At 37.7% G+C, this 19,708-nt stretch overlaps 1 protein-coding gene across 5 annotated transcripts in view; it reads right to left on the reverse strand.

Annotated features, from left to right (window-relative positions):
- RASSF6 (Ras association domain family member 6) overlaps positions 1-16,356 on the reverse strand; it is a 51,676-nt gene extending 35,320 nt beyond the window's left edge. For 4 of the 5 annotated variants that reach the window (XM_016188365.2, XM_060187851.1, XM_060187850.1 and 1 more), the window contains exons 1-2: positions 16,122-16,356; positions 2,708-2,800 (exon numbers count right to left, since the gene is read on the reverse strand). In XM_016188365.2, the coding sequence (XP_016043851.1) occupies positions 2,708-2,757 (50 nt within the window). In that variant the 5' untranslated portion in view covers positions 2,758-2,800; positions 16,122-16,356. Of the gene's footprint in view, positions 1-2,707; positions 2,803-16,121 lie in introns of those variants that run through there. The other variant, XM_060187853.1, reaches the window with a different exon arrangement.
- Between the last annotated feature and the right edge of the window lie 3,352 nt (positions 16,357-19,708).

The following is a 19,708-nucleotide window of genomic DNA, read 5'->3' on the forward strand; positions in this document are numbered from 1 at the left end:
TGAAGATTGAATCTTGGACCTCAGAACCTCAGACAGGAAAATCTTTTGCAGAACCATTATACTGATTCCTCAATCCTGAACCATTTGTTTTTTGGTTAGTTGAGCTTACATTGTGGAGGTCACACAGATAAGGAACAATGGAGGAGCTGAGTGTTCTTGGGTTTTTCTTGGGGCTGTCTTGGACTCTTAACTTGTGCTTTATATTCTGCATTCTTTTGTGAGGCTCTTAGCCTTTTATTCACAAGCTCTCCCATCTTCTCCATCATCTATCTACTTCAAATCTCACTCACCTCTGCTTCTTTTGCAGATAACACAAATACTTTCTCTTTTATCTTTTTTTGCTTCCAACCATCACTCAAGTCTTCTCAACGGCGTCCATCATGATACCATCTTTTACCTCTCACCTATCTGTAGGAACTGTTTGTCTCATTTACCTTTTTCTCAATGCAGATGTTATCTCCTCTGGCCTTCATTATCATTCATCTGCACTTACTCTATATTAAGATCAATTTCTCAGTCTTCCATTTCAATTTATTAGCTCTTTTGTTTGTAACTCCATCAACATTTCAATTACCTTGATGACTCAAAGTGGTGTTACCTCTCTCCCTCTCTATCCATTATATTACCTTCTATTTAAACATTTTTCTTCTTTTTCATTTCCATATTCATTCTGCTTACCTTTTACCCAATGTACTTATGCCCCACTTTCCTGTTTCCTGCTTGGCTTCATGTTTTTCCCCTTGTCTCTTGAATTTTTGCTTACACATATTGCCTTTGTGCTCTTACTCAACCCCAATATGTCCCCATTTGAAATTCCAACCTTCTCTTCTGAGTCCATTCCTCCCGTAGTCTTTATAATCACAGAAAATGTTAACTTCATTTTCTCAGACCAAATCTCTTGGATTCATCTTTAATTATACTCTTTCTCTCATGTACCATATCTAAACTTATAGGAAATTCCATAATCTTTTCCTTAAAAATACATCCACAATGTGACCAAACTTTTTCTTCATCCATAATGCTAACTTGGCCCAAGAAACAGTTGTCTCTACTGTGGACTATTAATTCCTTCACAATTTCTGTCTCTACTCTTGTTCACTCTTTGGTCTGTCCATAAAACAGTATCAGACTGATCTTGTTACCTACTCAATCTCTTTCAAGGGTTTCTCAGTCTTTAAGTGTCAAAGACAAGATTTCTCAATGGCTATGAGATCCCACATGTTCTGACTCCACTAAAATCTCTGATTTTACTTTATATTCTTCTTTTTATTTCTTTTACCCACATTGGCTTCTTCTACCCTTATAGATATGTGCCTATCTCAGGGTTTTTAACTTACTGTCCCACTTACTTGAAATGTCCCCAACCAGACACCTGCTTGACCAACCATCTTCTTTTGGCTTTTCCTTTTGTTATACCTCCTCTCTGAGATCTTCTGTATGCATTTCTATGAAGTTGTAACCTCTTCCACTGTCTACACCTAACACTCATTCCTCCCTTCCCAATAGTATCTTCAGTAGTATATAGCTTTACTTATTTATCTTACATATTGACTGTTATCTATCTTTTATCAGGTAACTCCAGTAAAGGAAGAGTTTTGTTCAGGATTTGTTCAGGATCCAGAAGAGGGTCTACAATAAGACATTACTAAATACTTGGGGGGATTAGCAGTTCTCTTTCACTTCATGTCTTCTCTCCTCTTGTATTTCTCCTTTCTACTTTCTTGTTGCCCAATTTTGTATCACTTACCTCTAGTTCCCTTTGCTTATCTCCTTTGTAAGACATGGGTCATGGGCCACTGTCATTATTGTTGTTTTGTTTCACCATTCCTCTCCTCAGCTTATGCTGTAGCTCAGCCAGACTCAGTTGTTACTTTTATTTGTCCCTGCTCCATCATTCCAAACCAGTATATGTCACCATTTTACATGTATCATAAAACAGCTAAATATGTTGACAATATGTTGTATAGCCTAGTGTTAAGATAGCAATTATAGGAGTAAAATGTATCCTGAGGGGGGAGAGAGTGGGAGGGAAAATAAATGCCTGTTTTTGGCTCCTCAAATAATTATTTTGATATAGCATCCAATAAAGAGTGTTATGCCTTTGACTTAATGTGGCTCCTGAAAACTAGCCAACCATTTAAACAGAAATCTAATTTTTATTTAATTCATTTATTGGATAGAAACAGAGAAATTGAGAGGGGAGGGGGAAAGAGACAGACAGACATCTGCAGTCCTGCTTCACCACTTGTGAAGCTTTCTCCCTGCAGGTCGGGACCAGGAGCTTGAACCCAGGTTCTTGCACACTGAAATGTGTACACTTAACCTGGTACACCACTGCTAGGACCCAGAAATCTAACTTTTGACTGTTTCCCAAGAGGCTGTGGAAAGCACTCTACAGGATTTTTTTTTTTTTTTTTTGTCACTAAAGTTTCATTGCTCCAGGCTAACAGAGACAGAGCAAAAGATAGTACAGCACCAAGGCCTCTTTCAGTGCTTTGGGGACTGAAGTTGAACCTGGGTCCTGCATGTGACAAAGCATGCACACTATCCAAGTGAACTATTTTGCCAGTCCTACAGGAACATTTTTAGTCAACTTTTATTCAGTGTCTCGAACTATGGATCTTGTGGGTGATAAGTTTTACTTAGAATGCCATAATGTTAGAGGATGATTTATTGTAGTTAGTAAAATAACATGCAACACAGTTACCTGGTAAGGAACATCCTGTCATTGAAGAAGATCCAAGATCCATGAGCCATTATAATTATCTCTTTCTTCTTCTTGGGACCATAGGAGGATATCCTAAAACAGTTGAACAACATGAATCATATGTTTCTGTGATACAGCCATGAATTAATTTTTTACTTTATTTTGTGTATGTTCCCAGTTTGTAAATGTATTTTGAAGGAGTTTTCAAACCTCACATTGTGAGAAAAGATGCTTAGACATGAATTCAAAGGGATATATATACACTGTTATATTTATAACGGCACTATTTATACTAATGATAATATGCAAGCAATCTAAATGCTCAAGGAGAAGTAAATAGAAAAAGAAATAGTGGGGTATACTCAACAAAATAGTACTCTGCAATCAAAAAGATGAAATTGTATCCTTTGGAACACAATGGGTGGAAATGGAGATGATTGTGCTACATGAAATAAGTAAAGAATTGAAGAACAACTGCAAGATGGTTTTGCTCTGTGTAATAGAGGACTAAGCTCAATGAACTTGTAGAAAAACAAAGGGCACAGAGCTGACTCTTGGCCTTCCTGAGACTATAGTAGTTGTTGGGAGGTAGGTTGGCACATTTTGGTGGAGTTTGTGGTGAACTTACACACAGCATGTATGGGTGTGAAATTATACTTCTGAAATTTAATTCTTTTGCAAAAATATTATCAAATTACTAGTTAAATAAAGCAAACATTAGTTGCCTAAAAATGCAAAGTAAACATAGAATTGATTTTAAACTATAATTCACTTTGAGTGAGTTTTAAATGATGTCATCTGTGAATGTTCAAAAAATTTGTTTCAGAAGTAAGTGACTGTTTCTTTTTTGCCCCCAACCCTCGTATTAATATAAAAATGTTGCGATGTTTTTCTCTGGCCTTCTTATTCAATATGCTTTTTTTTTTTTTTTGAGAAAAATCTGTTTTATCTTTCTTGACTCAGTTTCCCATTTTAAACTGAAAATTATATTTTTCATATCCTCCCTATAACTTAGGGAGGATAAGCAGCAAAGAAAAAGAAACACATGATTTAATTTTGATAATATCTAAAGCAAGGCACTGAAAAAGGAATATGAAGAAATACTAGAAAAGCCAGAAATACATAACTTGACATATGACCCATTCCTTAGTAATGGACTAGAGATCAGCAAGTGTGGTATAGGGAGACAGCAAGAGGAAAAGGCACACAGGGGAAGTGAAATATTTCTGAAAAAATACAATAAATGCAGACACAATGTTGATCCATAATAAATACTATCAAAATTTATAAGTAAAATCCTGACTCAAAGTTGTGCTGATGACCACTTTACTTATTTTTTTTTCTTTTTTAGTTTATTTTAACTATTTATTATTGGATAGAGACAGAGAGAAAATGAGAGGAAGGGAGAGATAGAGGGAAAGAGACAGAAATACCTGCAGCCCAGCTTCACCACTTGTGAAGCTTTCCCACTGCAGATGGGGACCAGGGGCTTGAACTCAGGTCCTTGTGCCATGTGTGTATTTAACCAGGTGCTCCATCACCTGGCCACGCTTCACTTGCTTTTAATATATTTTAATTATTTATGTTTATTGTCTTTATTTATTTATTGGATAGAAACATCCATAAATCGAGAAGGAAGGGGGAGATAGGGAGAGAGACAGACAGACACTACTACTTGTGAAGCTTTCCCCTTGCAGGTAGGGACTGGGGGCTTGAAACCAGGTCCTTGAGCACTGTAGCATGTGCGTTCAACCAAGTGTGCCACCCCTCTCCCTGAGAGTTGATGGTAATATTAACTATATTTCTGGTAACGAATGTATATTTTGCATGCCATAACTCCTTTTAAAATGAATTTTATTTTTGAAGTTTTAGTATTTGACTTGAAATCCTATATGGATATTTTTCATTTTGTAATTTATCTGTAGTTCTGATACTTCCATATTTTAGTAATTTAGTTATCTTTCTGCTTTACCTCTCAGAAATGGATACATGTGCTTGGGGTGTTTGAAACAACTCACTGGTACAGAGCTCATTTTTTATTGATAGGCATGTAGGAAAAAAGGGAAAACAAGAGATTCATAGGGAATTCTGTCTGACTGGAATAATCCTTCTGAAGTCTTTCTGATTTCATACTTGACAGAAAATTTTCTAGAAATCTATGAAAATGTTCGATGTCTTGCTGTTACATCTAAAAATAAAATTACCAGAGACTTGTGAAAAATATTTAGTCAGTTTTAACTTCTGCTTTCTTAGAAGCTGTTATATTTCCTATATACCTGAAAGCAGAAGTACACTAGAGTTTGCAGTGGGTACCCCCCCACAACACTTCCTCTCCACTATTCCAAGCTTTGGGTCCATGATTGATCAATAATTTGTTTAGCTTTGTATTTTAACTCTCTTTTCAGTCACCAGGTTCCAGATGCCATCAGGATGCCAGCCAGGCTACCCTGGACTGAAGATCCCACCAATGTGTCCTGGAGCTCAGCTTCCCCAGAGACCCACCCTACTAGGGAAAGAGAGAGGCAGACTGGGAGTATGGACCGACCAGTCAATGTCCATGTTCAGCGGGGAAGCAATTACAGAAGCCAGACCTTCCACCTTCTGCAACCCACAGCAACCCTGGGTCCATGCCCCCAGAGGGAAAGAGGGTGGGAAAGCTATCAGGGGAGGGGGTGGGATATGGAGATTGGGTGGTGGGAATTGTGTGGAGTTGTACCCCTCCTACGCTATGGTTTTGTTAATTTATCCTTTCTTAAATAAAAAATAAATAAATAAAAAGTACAATTTATAAACGTTTCTATGATTCAAGAGGGAGGGGGCATTTTGCAACCACTAAAGCTATAGTATGGGAATACCAGGTAGCTAAACTAGAGAAGAAGTCCCAGGGCAGTTTGAAGGTGTGTAAAGCGGGGAAAAGTACTCAGTGAACTGGTAAAATACCAAGCAGAGGCCTAGGATAAGGAAGAACTAGTTACTTTTTCTAAGTCTTTTATTTCTAGTATTTCAAGAAAGAATTTTCTCCAGTATGTGTGCAAGAAAAAAGTTCTTTCTACCACAGCAGCTTAACCTAAACTGACTGAACCCTACCCTAGTCCCACAAATGTAATTTTAAGCTTCCAGGCATCTTAACTCAAGTTCTGACTCGAAGGGTTGCTTAAATGTAACATAACATCCTTCCATTCTCCTTCAGGCTCTAGAAATTGTGGTCAGACATAAATAATAGCCTCCTTTTATGTCTTCATATAAATGGCAGTAGGGTGTGACCAGCGGTTTTAAGTACATTTTTTTCTAGCCATTCCATTTTTCAAAATTAAATTATTATTGTTCATGCCTATAGAGTCATATGGAATATATATCAAGAATTAAAAAGTAGGCTAGAAAGAAAGCAAATTTTTTTTAAAAGGGGAAAGAATTTTTCTTTTCTCTTCAACCCAGGTAATTTTCATTGAGGTAAGGCATGTGAAAGCTCTTCTATATTTTCTTTCCCCAGTACAATGCCAGTTTTCTTCCCTCATGACCACCACTTCCCAATTGAAAAAAAAAAACTTCTCAAAACATTCCAGAAACATATTTTTTCTTATTGTGCATTGCCTGCTTGAAAATATATACTGTATTTGAATGATAAGAGCACATTTCATTAGGCATATTATTGTTGTCTCTAAGATGTATGTTTGACTACCTTTATTCTTAACCCAATAATCAGACTTTTTGTAATTCCACCCCAATCTACCTTTCTAGCTTTGAACTGAAGCTTTCTCTCATATCAGATCATCTAGAATAATAGAAATCTTATACCATCATATTTCTTATCACCGAGAACTCAACCCTGGAGGCCCAGATCTCTGCTTCCTTCCAGTGTCTGCTCCGGAGGGACTCTTTCAAATCTTTATTTAAATCCCCATGAAGTAATAACCTACAAGGCCAGACTGCGATGACACTGTGTACTTTCCAAATTGTGTTCTCATTATTGATTTATGTCTTATCACTCTTTGTACTTATACCCACTGACACAAAGCATGGTGTTCCTCTAGTTGGGAACAGCACATTGCTAGATTGAGGTGTGTTTTTTTTTTTTTTTTTTTTTTGAGGGGGGAAGGCAGAAATTTTAGTCAACCAGGCAAATTGACTCTAGATCAGAAGCTACGTAGCTATTTTAAGCTGCCTTAAAATAAGTCACAGAATAAATGAAGAACCCAGAAATCCCAGTTATTCACTCACAGGATTTGATCTGAGTATTTGCACAATTTTTTGCTCTTGTCTCCATGACCTGTTTTACTCTTAGATTTTGTGACTGTAAATCATCCATAAAAAGGGTTACTCATGTTCTTAGTTAGATTTCCCCAGTGGTCACCTTCTGGTTCAAACACTTCTACTAGAACCTATCAACACATTATTTAACATTAGTTTTATTAGTGGAGCCCTCCCTGCACCTCTCATCCTATGTTCAGACACATATACCATTTTCTCTGCTTCTTAGTAGCACATGACAAGGCTGATTGTGCCTTTCTTTTTTTGGCCATTTTTTAAAAGTTGTGATTAATGGAGACTTTTTTTTGAGGTTGTAAGATTACAAAGTATAATTTCACACTGCACCTGACACAAAAATTTGGTGCCCCTGCCCTCCCAACTATAACCACCATAGTTCTCACATGATTTTAGAGATAGTTTATTTTTACAAGTCCATACTGCTATTCTCCAGATTCCACATATGAATGAAGCCATCCAATAGTTGTCTTTCACCTTCTATTTTGATAAGCACAATCACTTCCACTTCTACCCATAATACTTAATTTAGAAACACTTTTTTTAAGTTATTGCTTTTGAGACAAAACAGCAATGACAACAAGCTTGCCTTATGTTCTTGCTGTTTCAAAAGTCTTAACTGTTCAGCTTCTTCTGCTGCCTCCTCTACTGTTACAAAAATACTCACTTGTTCTAAGAAGTTGAGACTGTCTGAGATCATCCCCAGTCATTCTCTCTTCTCATCTATACTTTGTTCCAGAAATATAACCTATGTTCATCCCAGTCTCTCTCCACTCTTGTTACTATCTACTTAATCTCTTTATTTTATTTTATTTGTTATTGGATAGAGATAGCCAGAAATCAAGAGAGATGGGGAGATAGAGAGGGAGAGAGAGAGAAAGATACCTGCAGCCCTGCTTCAACACTTGTGAAGCTTCCCCCTGCAGGTGGGGACCTGGAGCTTGAACCCAGGTCCTTGTGCACTGTAATGTGAGCACTTAATCAGTTGAGCCACCACCCAACCCCCTATCTACTTAATGTCTATATGGATGTCTAACAAGTATTTCAGTATGTGCAAGATCAGAAATAATGTCATTCTTTTATCTTCCAAAATATCTGCTTCCACAATTCTCTCATTTATATCCAACTAGGCATCAAAACCAGGAATCAGTCTTACTGTTTTTCTTTCATCACAACCAGATTCCAATCCAAAAACAAGTGCTACTGATTGCATCTACAATATATAGGCTGAATCTAAAACCTTCTATTTCCTACTGTTACCACCCTGCACCCAGTCATCATTATCTTTTTTAGCTTTTTATCATTATCAGCTCCCAGAATGACTTCCCTACATCCACATTGTGACCTATGTTCTAGTCTCCACAAGACACCCAGAAAGATAATTTCAAAGCTCTGATTGCATCTTGTTATTCCACAATTCAAACCTTGAAAAGACTTCCAAGAATGATCAAGAATAAAGTATTACCTCTTTATGATAATTCATAAATTTCTGCCAATCTTTTTGATATTCATCTCACTCATTAATGTCTTCACTGATCACATTCTGTCTACATCGGCCTTTTTTCTTGTTCTCAGTCACTCCCTAAGAGCACACAGATCCAGACATCTGCACTTGTGGTTCTTCCTACCTGGAGTATCCTCCCTCACACTCTCAAGTGACTGCTTGTTTCGCGTCCTTCCATCTCAGTCCAAGACTCTCCTCTCTGAGACTTTGCCTGCACACCTTCTACTCCCTATCACGGCATCTTCACCTAGGTATAGAATTAGTAGGTGAGGGGGATCAGGCAGTAGCACAGCAAGGTTAAAGGCACATGGCGCAAAGGGCAAGGACCAGCATAAGGATCCGGGTTCGAGCCCCTGGCACCCCATCTTAAGGGGAGTAGCCTCACAGGCGGTGAAACAGGTCTGCAGGTGTCTATCTTTTTCTCTCCCTCTCTGTTTTCCCCTCCTTTCTCCATTTCTCTCTGTCCTATCCAACAACGAACGACATCAACAACAATAATCACAACAAGGGAAACAAAAAGGGGGCAAAATGGCCTCCATGAACAGTGGATTCATGATGAGCCCCAGCAATAACCCTGGAGGCAAAAAAATAATAATAATATCAATTAGTAGGTGAGTTTATTTATTTGTTTTGTCTTTCTTCCCTAAATACAACATACTTTTTTTTTTTTTTTTTTTTTTACAGAAAAGACCCTTTTTCATGTGTATATGCTTACCTGCATGCATTCAATGTTCATAATTTTGCCTGGAATGTGGAAGGAATTAATTCTCTGAGTAGCTGACTACAAAGAAAGTTGTAGATGTGGCCTGAATGATAAATTACACTGTATAAAATGTCTCTTGACCTCAGAGTGAATGTAATATTTTATCTGGAACTGGGAGTTGGGGTTAGTTTGAACTGAAGCCACATATAGTTACAAAGTGCGAGTTGAAAATGGAGGGCTGAAGAATCACAGCAGTGGTTTGTTGGTAGGTCCCTTCTTAATTTGTAGTCATAAAACATAACAAAATTATTGTTACATGTAGCAAATGACTACAGTCTACATTATATCCACAAGCTTGTGATCTACTCCAAAGCATATTACTGGCAACTTTAGATTTCAGAAGAAGCGACAGAAGACTTCAAAAGGCCATACCTTATTTTATGACCTCAGGAGTGATAATAGTTGGATAAAATTTAAGAAAAGAGATTGAAGGTTTTGATTTTTTTTTCTTAAACTTGGTGCACATTGTTAGTTGAAAGTAATATTAACTGAATTTAGAAATTGGTTAAGCGAAGTTCTCACAGTCCAATGCCTAAAAGGTAAAAGTAGGATTTGGTGAGTGTCTCATTTTATTATTAATTGCTTAAATAAGAAATATTTGTACAAATTTCACTCTCTATTTCCATTAACTATGATTCACAGAAAGCTCAAACTTGATACAGTTTTTATAAACTATAAAGACTTGATAAAGTCCTGGAAGTATTAGATAGGTGTAGGCACAAATAGGTAAAGGTAATGGAAGTTCATCCTAGAACTCTAGGAAAAGTGATAAAGTAGAACTCTTCTGAGCAAGGCAAAGATGAACCTGAGACTGCAGAACTGGGAGAACAAGTATGTGGGTAATGCTGGGACCTGAGAGATGAGAGATGGATCAGTGGTTTATCTCCCCCTGATCCCTGCTCTCTGTCTTCTGTGTGTGTGTGTGTGTGTGTGTTATATTGTGTATCATTTGTAATATATACTTTGTAAATCACATGGAAGGCCATATCCTATATAACACACATATTAAAAGCTACTAAAAAGAACAGAGTATCACACTGGCAGCACAAGCACATACTTCAGTTATGAAGTAGATTATACTAAGAGCTGTACACAGTGGGCTTTTTATTTAAATTATTGTGTCAGCCTAGAGAAGTGTTAGAACGTTAAAAAATATATATTTATTTATGTACACTCCTATTAATTTGTAGTCATATAAATCACTATTTAATTAATATAAGAGGGGAAAATTGATTGTATGTCTCAAAATTTTTAAAGCACAAACTGAGTCTTTTTAATACATAGGCTGAATCTTTGATATGTTGACTCTCTCAAAAGCCTAGACCAGGGACAACAGAAGCAACCGGTGGCAAAGCTATATACAAGATGTTGGGTATTATACAGCAAATCCTAACAAAGGGATTTTTGAAAGTTAGCCCAATTACCAAATAATGTGATGATAACAATAACTATATATTGTCTTCTTGAAACCTAAGACAGCAGAAACCTCACATTTCTACTATAGAGCCTATATTTTCCCCAGTCCTGGAACCTTAGGGTGGGGCACACTTTCCTGCATGCTTCTCTCAATTCATATCAAATAATATTGCATCCACTGATCCTAACCTAATCAATGCAACAAGTACCACCTCAGCATGCTTCACTTCAAAATGTGTCCAGAGACTTCAGGTGTGGAATGACAACCCTTCAGCTTCATTACTTGGCTGAGACCTTTCCTTTCATAGTATTCTCTAATTCCATTCCATTCTGTTCACTTCCTAACAAAGTCCCGAAACTTAGATATAGACCAGGTCCCGTGAGATAGAGCATATATTCACCCATAAACTAGGGCAAAATATATACCTGAAAGCAAAAGTACACAATAATCTGCAGTGAGTACCCCCCACACACACACACACTTCATAGGCACTATTCTATCCTTTAGGTCCATGATTGTTCAACAATTTGTTTGGCTTTGTATGTTAACTCTCTTTTTAGCCACCAGGTTCCAGATGCCAGCATGATGATGACCAGACTTCCCTGGACAGATGACCCCACCAATGTGTCTTGGAGCTCCACTTCCCCAGAGCCCCAACCTACCAGGGAAAGAGAGAGGCAGACTGGGAGTATGGATCAACCAGTCAACGCCCATGTTCATTTGGGAAGCAATTACAGAAGCCAGACCTTCCACCTTCTGCATCCCACAATGACCTTGGGTCCAAACTCCCAGAGAGCTAAAGAATAGGAAAGCTATCAGGGGAGGGGATGAGATATGAAAATCTAGTGGTGGGAACTGTGTAGAGTTGTACTCCTCTTAATCCTATGGTTTTGTTAATATCTCCTTTTTAAAATATATATTTTTTTTCATATATATATATATTCAGCTGTAAAACAAATCTGTTCTTGTTCTCTCTCTCTCCTTGTTTTCTGGGTTTTTGTTGTTGTTGTTGTTGTTGTTTTGCTTTTAATTGCCACCAGGGTTATTGTTGAGGATCCATGCCAGCACACAAATCCACTGCTCCCAGTGGCCATTTTTCCTTTTTTGTTCTTGGACAGGACAGATAGAAATTTAAAGGGGAGGGCAACAGAAAGAGAAAGACATCCATAGGACTGCTTCATTACTTGTGAAGCCTCCCCCCTGCAGGTGAGGACTGGGATTCGAACTTGCACTTCACTTGGTGCTTTATTGCCAGCTGCCCCCACAAATCTGTTTTTCTAATTTCTGTCCTGGAGCTTTCTAGTAGAAAAAAGCAATTACATCACATCAAGGAAATAAGACACTTATAACCCTATCCATTATTCAATTCTTGGAAACAGGAAAAGAGTCAAAAGCATAATTTCTAGGAAACACTTGGCTCCAGTTTTTCTCAAGAATGTACATCTTTGTACTGACTTTCAAAACCAAGAGTCAGGGTAGAATCTGACTTCAATAAGTGATATTGGTTGCAATTAGGAAATGTTTTCTTTGAGATGCAAATAAAAAATCATTACAGTGCCTGAGTGTAAAACAGAACTGAAACAGGATGTGGATCAGATCAACAGATGTCTATTCTATGTGAGCTGCCATTGCCATCAGTTCCAGTAGAATCTAGTTTGAAATGGCAAACCTTTAATATTCAACTGCATATTTATACAGTGCTAAAGCCATTTGTTTTATCCTACCCAGAATGCCCTCAGGGAGGTGAGGAAAACATAAGTTTTGGATGCAGACTAATTTTGAGCTGCAGCAAAAATTCAAGGCATCTGATCTGAACACATTCATTATGGGAGAGTAATTTCAGATGGCCAAAGACATCTTTTGGAATTATTGCTATGGTATAGCATAAGAATTCTCGATACCAATTGAATTCCCAGAGGAAATTCTAAGGTTGACTTTTCAGGAACCAAGACTCATTTTCACCTGTCATATGTTGGCTACAAGAGTCATTATTCTTTCTCTTTCTCTTAAGCTCTATTTACTATGGGATGGTGAGTAAGCTATTTTCCTTCAGCTCACTCAACTACTTAACTTGTAATCTCATCATTTAAAAATGGAGACACTTTCCTATTGAACTAAGAAAATTGTAATATTGTCTTACTTGGCACCTCAGATTATTTGACGTGAACTAAATTTAGTAGCTTTGGAAAATATTAATTTGTTTTCTCCAAAAGAGCCATTCTCTAACTCTAGATGTTGGTGCTAACAGTGATGTTCAGAAGTTCTTACTTAGCGGCTGTATTTTCAGTTGACCAAGACTTGAATATTTTGTTAAATAAACTTTTATATGACACCCAAGTATTTCTAACAATCCTAAGTTTTCTATCTGAATTATAACCAATAAATTTATACAAGTAAACTGACTGTTAGTAATAATTTTCTATTTCAATTAAAAGTATAACACAATTCTTATTTTAGGAAATTAAAGGCAACATCAGACATAAAACTTTGTACTACATGCTATAAACATGTTATATAGCACTATGCTATTTGCATATATATAATCATAAATGTTAATTCTTTTTAATCATGTTGACTATTTCTCTCTTTAGATTGACCAAAACACTAAATGGTTTATCATAGAATGTAAGAAATAGTAGATTTGGAAATGGTAGGACACCAGGAATACATTAGAAATAGTAGGAAAGCATGCATTCTAAATTAGATTTTAACCAGGAAGATTTATGCCCAGTTATGTGGTTAAATGAATTAAACTATAAACTCATAAATGGTTACATAGATTTATCTCAGTTGGAGCTATTGTTCACTGTGTAGACATATATGTAATAAGAAATATAATGTCAAATAATTTGGTTTAGGAAGTTCTATCAATATTTATTTGGTATAAGGTGTATTACCTATTTGCAAAAATGCTTAGTAAGTACTGGTATGGTAATTTATTCTAAATAGGTTGGTTTATTTTATAATTTTTAAAAACTAACTACATTAAAAATAATGAGGTTCCAAAGTCCATAGAAGTTTGAAAAATAGAGAAAAGAATCTACTAAAACTATGACATGGGCTGGGGCGATAGCATAATGGTTATGCAAAAGATGGCCCTGCTTGAGCCTCCAAGGTCCTACATAGGTTCAGTCCCTAGTACCACCAGAAATCAGAGTTGAGCAATAATCTGCTATTTCTGTGTCTTTCTGTCTCTCTGTCTCTCTCTCTCTCTCTCTCCCTCACTCTCTCATTAAAATAAAGTATTAGAAAACTCTATGATGCCAATAAGTTAGGATCAAGTGTAAATATTTTAAATTAATAAAATAAAAAAGACAAAATATCATCAGTAAAAATACTTTGCTAGGCATGGCTATAAGTTTGTTCCTTCCTGAAAGTTGTCAAATTACTTAAACTAGTAGTATTTTTAGGGACCGAGAAAGTGGCTTAGCCCTTAAGTGCTTATCTTACGTGTTAAGAGTTCAATCCCAGCACCATCCTGAAGCCACAAGGCTAATTCCAGGAATGGTGAAGTGGTGCTTTGCTCTCTCCCACTCTATCTCTTTTTAGTTCTCTCATTACCTCTGTCTGTCTTTCTCAGTGAACAGTGGAGAAAGTGGGGAAGGATTGGTAACTCTGTGGAAATGTACATGTGTGAGACCTTGCTTTCAATTTCGGGCACCATATTCTAAAAGTGTCGTTTAAACACTTTTAAAATAAAGTCACTTCCTGTAATTTAAGAGGTGAAGACCTACAAGACACACATCAGTTTTTTTTTTTAAGTTTTTTTTTTTATGTTTCTTGTCCGTCAACACAAGTGAATGTGTACCACACTTCAACAGCAACAACACAGTATGAGATAGAAGTGTCAAACACAGACTATATAGTCTAATTTTATCAAAGATATTCAAGTGTAATCTCTCTTCCAAAACTCAGATGTGATGCATTCCACAATATGGGACTGTGTGTAACACTCCTATTTTAAAATGTTACTTTCTCTGTAGAAATAGCAGATAATAAATACAGGTAAATAAATGAATGAAAACAAGATCATGAAAGTGACTTTTCAAAATGAAAGTAATTGAGGAGCATTAACTTGAAGTTTATCACCATATACTCTGTAAAGTGGCAGGAAGCCAGTATTTTCATTTGCACTCAGAGAGATGATCCTTTGCCCACTTGCCATCTGCTTGCTGACCCTGTTCATTCTCTAGAAATCAGTTCAGATCCAGTACCTCCACAGTGTCTGGGGTCTCACCTTATCTCCTCCCTGAACTAGTCCCAGTAGCAGAGTTGCTTATTTTTGAACAGGAATAGGAGGCAACATTTATAAAACACTCAGTAAGTGTTTAGTTCCCCTCAAAGTCCTTTGGAAGACCTTGGTAGCAATCTTGTTTTATACTAGAAAAACTGATACTTTCATGGGTAAAGTAATTGCTAGGGAAAAATGAATCAATGGCAAAGCCAGGATTTGAACCTGTGGCTTTCCAGCTTCAGAATTTGTATCTTTCTCAAGGGACCAGCATAAGGATCCCGGTTCAAACACCCGGCTCCCCACCTGCAGGGGAGTCGCTTCATAGGCGGTGAAGCAGGTCTGCAGGTGTCTATCTTTCTCTCCCCGTCTCTGTCTTCCCCTCTACTCTCCATTTCTCTCTGTCCTGTCCAACAACAACGACATCAATAATAAATAAACAATAAAACAATAAGGACAACAATAAATACAACAATAAAACAATAAGGACAACAAAAGGGAATAAATAAATATTTAAAAAAAGAAAAAAATTTAAAAAAGAATTTGTATCTTTAATATAATGACTCTCATTTAGTTATTTATGAATATTTTTTTCATTAATTTATGGAGGCTTGAATACTATCAGAAATCTTTCTTCCTTTCTTTCATTGTTAATGGGTGGGAGTATGTGTCTTTTGCTTTGTGGAAACAAAAGTTTCCTTAACTAAGTTTCTTTAATTAAGGAGACCCTTGACAGCACAGAATTTGAAAAATTCAGTAAAATGTTATAACTATAAAATACTAAGAGAAAGGAGATGTTATGCAGAAGTCTAGTATCTTTGTCAGGCTCGTTGTTGCTATTTCCCAAGAGGAAAGGGAAGAGTTCAGTGGCTGGTACCTTAATCACAGCCTCCATTTCAGCACTCCCTCTTCCCACTCCTCAAACTTACCTTGGCCAAGAGAGAGGATTCTGAAAATAAATCAACAGTAAGGGGATGTCTGGGTTCCAGGCTGTTCTGATACAGGCACACATTCAACTTGGCTGCTTGTGATTCTGCTGTCTAATAATGTGCCTTCAACTTGACCCCCCCAAAAGCAGCTTTGAGGGGGTTGTCCCTGACCCACCCCCACTTTTTTACCTGTTATTTACATTGAAAGCGGGAGGAGCCTTTCCCCTTAGTTGTCCACTGAACTTCCTCCAGAGACAACACTCCCCTGCTTGGTCCCAGACTCAAGTGAAAGCCAGCACTCACTCACCTGTCCTGAAGTGGAAGCCAAGTGAGGAGCAGGGGCTGCTCTTCTTCTGAGCACCTTATGTTCTGCCTGCAGCACCCCTGGTACTGTCCTCAGGATCCTCCGGCCCCAGAAGCTGTTAATTATTACTCCTTTTTGGCTCAGCAGACAAGTGTTGGAAACCTGAGCCACTCCCTGTGCCTCAGTGCATGTTGGGAGTGTTTACTTTTCTTTCTTAGAATCAGTTGACAGGAGCCCTCCTTTGCTTCCTGCCACACAACTCCAGAAGTGAATCCTGGTGAAGGCTTTATCCACCTGGTGGGACTGATTCTAATCTCTTGCTAGGCTGCTATGCGGTCCTGACTGCAGAGAATAGTCTGAAAGAGATGGCGACAACTAGGACTGAATGCTAGTATTTACCTGTCTCTCTTTTAAAGATCTCTTTTTCTTTCTTAATTTTCTCTTCCTTGTACTTTTATCACCCTCTTTCCCTACCAGCATCTTTTCATATAGAGCAAAGGTTCTCACCAAGCCACCCATGAAATTTGCTAAGCCACCAGGCAGTGAGCCTCAATGTGGAATAGGCTAAGGGTCACCAGAGGGCTTTTATTTTTTAGATGATGATGATGATTTTCATAAACTGTACAGAAGGATCTGGTAGCTAGAAAAACTTGAAAATGATTCTTAACGAAGTATAAAAGAAGAAATCAACAATAATTTGTTCATTACTTACTGAAGTAGATTTGGGGATTTTGCTTTTTCTCAATACCTCTTCCAATTTTGAAAAAGGCACTAAAGTCTAGTTAACTGATTTTATTGTTATTTTGCATATGTACGAATCATTCATCTGAAACTATTATATGTCAGTTATACCTGAATGTAAAAAGTAAATGGATAAAGAAAATCAACATCATTTTGAAATATGGAAGCAGGCACTAATGAATTAAGACATTCTCAGATGCCAAGGGCTGTGGAAATGTAAGGTGCATTTATTAGAGAACACACACACACAAACACACACACACAAACACACACATAGGCACACATACATACACTTTTGGTACTTCACATTCTCTCTATGTAAAGCAATTATTAATTTCTTTTTTTATTTTTTATTTAAGAAAGGAGACATTAACAAAACCATAGAATAAGAGGGATATAGTTCCACACAATTCCCATAACCCGATCTCCATATCCCATCCCCCCCCCCCCCATAGCCTTCCCATTCTCTATCTCTCTGGGAGTATGGATCCAGGGTCGTTGTGGGTTGCAGAGGGTGGAAGGTGGAATTTTGTTGTTAAAAATTCGGAAGGCTCTAGCTGGCTGGGTTAGCTTCACGGGCGGGTAACAGAGACACAGAGACAACGGTTGGGCAGGGAAGCTGTATTTCTTTATTCAGGAACAACGATTAATAAACTAAGACAAAATAATCACCAAACAGAACTCTGCTGTCTCTTTGCAGCGGCGCAAGCACTCTCTCTTACTCTGTAACTCAGGAACCCTCTCCAACTCTCAAACTCTCGAACTCTCTCTCTGGAACTCAGGAACCCTCTCTTACTCTCGAACTCTGAGACTCTTCAACTCTGGAACTCTGGCACTCTGCAACTCTTCAACTCTCCAACTGTGGAACTCTCGGACTCAGGAACCCTCTCTCAGGGTTCCTTGAGGCGGGGCCAAGCGGGCCGTGAAACTAACTGGATTGATCCAATTCTCTTGGCGGGACAGAACTAGAACCCAATGTAAAGCATACAACAGAATATACAGAGAACTCAGCAAACTTAGCACCAAAAAAGCAAATGACCCCATCCAAAAATGGGCAGAGGATATGAACAAGACATTCACTTCAGAGGAGATCCAAAAGGCTAACAAACATATGAAAAACGGTTCCAGGTCGCTGATTGTCAGAGAGATGCAAATAAAGACAACATTGCTATACTACCTCACTCCTGTGAGAATGGCATACATCAAAAAGGACAGCAGCAACAAATGTTGGAGAGGCTGTGGGACAGAGGAACCCTTCTGCACTGCTGGTGGCAATGTCAGTTGGTCCAGCCTCTCTGGACAGCAGTCTGGAGAACTCTTACAAGGCTAAACATAGACCTTCCATATGACCCAGTAATTCCTCTCCTGGGAATATACCCAAGGATTCCATAATGCCCAACCAAAACGATGTGTGTACATCTATGTTCATAGCAGCACAATTCATAATAGCTAAAACCTGGAAGGAACCCAGGTGCCCAACAGCAGATGAGTGGCTGAGAAAGCTGTGGTACATATACACAATGGAATACTATGTAGCTATTACGAACAATGAGCCTACCTTCTCTGACCCATTCTGGACAGAGCTAGAAGGAATTATGTTAAGTGAGCTAAGTCAGAAAGATAAAGATGAGTATGGGATGTCCCCAGTCATCAACAGAAGTTGAGAAAGAAGAACAGAAAGGGAAACTAAAAGCAGGATATGATTAAATCGAGAGCAGGGCACCAATGTAAAAACACTGTGGTGAAGGGGAGGGTGGCCATTGGGCTTCCCGGCACGGTGGAGGGTGGGGGGACGGGGGTGGGTGGTGGGCATGGGACACAGTCTTTTGGTGGTGGGAGTGGTGTTTATGTACAATCCTATTAAAGTGTAAACATTATATAACCCACTATTTAATTAATATGAGAGGCAAAAAACTGATGATATATCTAGAACTTCTTAATTTCTTTTTTTTTTAAGACTATTTTGCAGGTCTAAAACTTTGAGCTGTCCAAAGGAATGAAATACAAGACCTGAGTGAGTTTAGTAGGCAGAGCTGATTGGCATTCTGCATGTTCAAGTGACAAGTTAACAGACTCACCATCACTTTAGATTTGCAGGTTACTTGGCTAATACAGCATTTTAAGGATTCAATTTGCTCAAAATTTTGAATAGTGTATTTGAAAATTTTGAATAGTGTATTTGATTGGCTTGTGTGAGAAGATCAAGAACAATTAGATTAATCATTCTTTGGGCTATTTTAATAGACTGAATAGAACCATAGAAGTAGGCTGATTGCTTCAAAATCAAAGCCTCTACAGTTACACATATGCAGAGAGTGTGACTTGCATTAATTTGAATTCCAAATTGGCAACATAGCTTCCTGTTGTATGTCTATTGGTACAAACTGACCTTTGAATAAGGACTAACAGGACCTGTAAGGTTTACAGCTCCTAGGCCCCACAGTTATCTCTGTGAAATCTATGCTCCACCTATATTGACTGCTCTCTTCAGGGATCATTTGGTTAATTATCAGTATCAAGACAGCCTGGTCGTGCTTTTTTTTTTTTCCTGCAAGCAGCCTTTTGAAATTTTATTATAACTACGAGCTTCCACTCCTTCTAAAATCAGTGATTCCTTTTGTTCTTGAGTACCTACATTTTTGTAAATGTGACACTTTTTTATTTATGAAAACATGTATAATGTGAAAAAATTGAAATATATATGTATATATGGAGAAGAAAAATATCACCTATTATTTTACTTAATTATTAACATGAATGAGAGAGAAGGAGAGGGACAGAGAACCAGAGTATCACTCTGGCACGTGTCATGTTAGGAACCAAACTCAGGACCTCTTGCTTTTAAAGCT

Source organism: Erinaceus europaeus, chromosome 3 (genome assembly GCF_950295315.1).
Source record: "Erinaceus europaeus chromosome 3, mEriEur2.1, whole genome shotgun sequence".
NCBI classification, from domain to species: Eukaryota; Metazoa; Chordata; class Mammalia; order Eulipotyphla; family Erinaceidae; genus Erinaceus; species Erinaceus europaeus.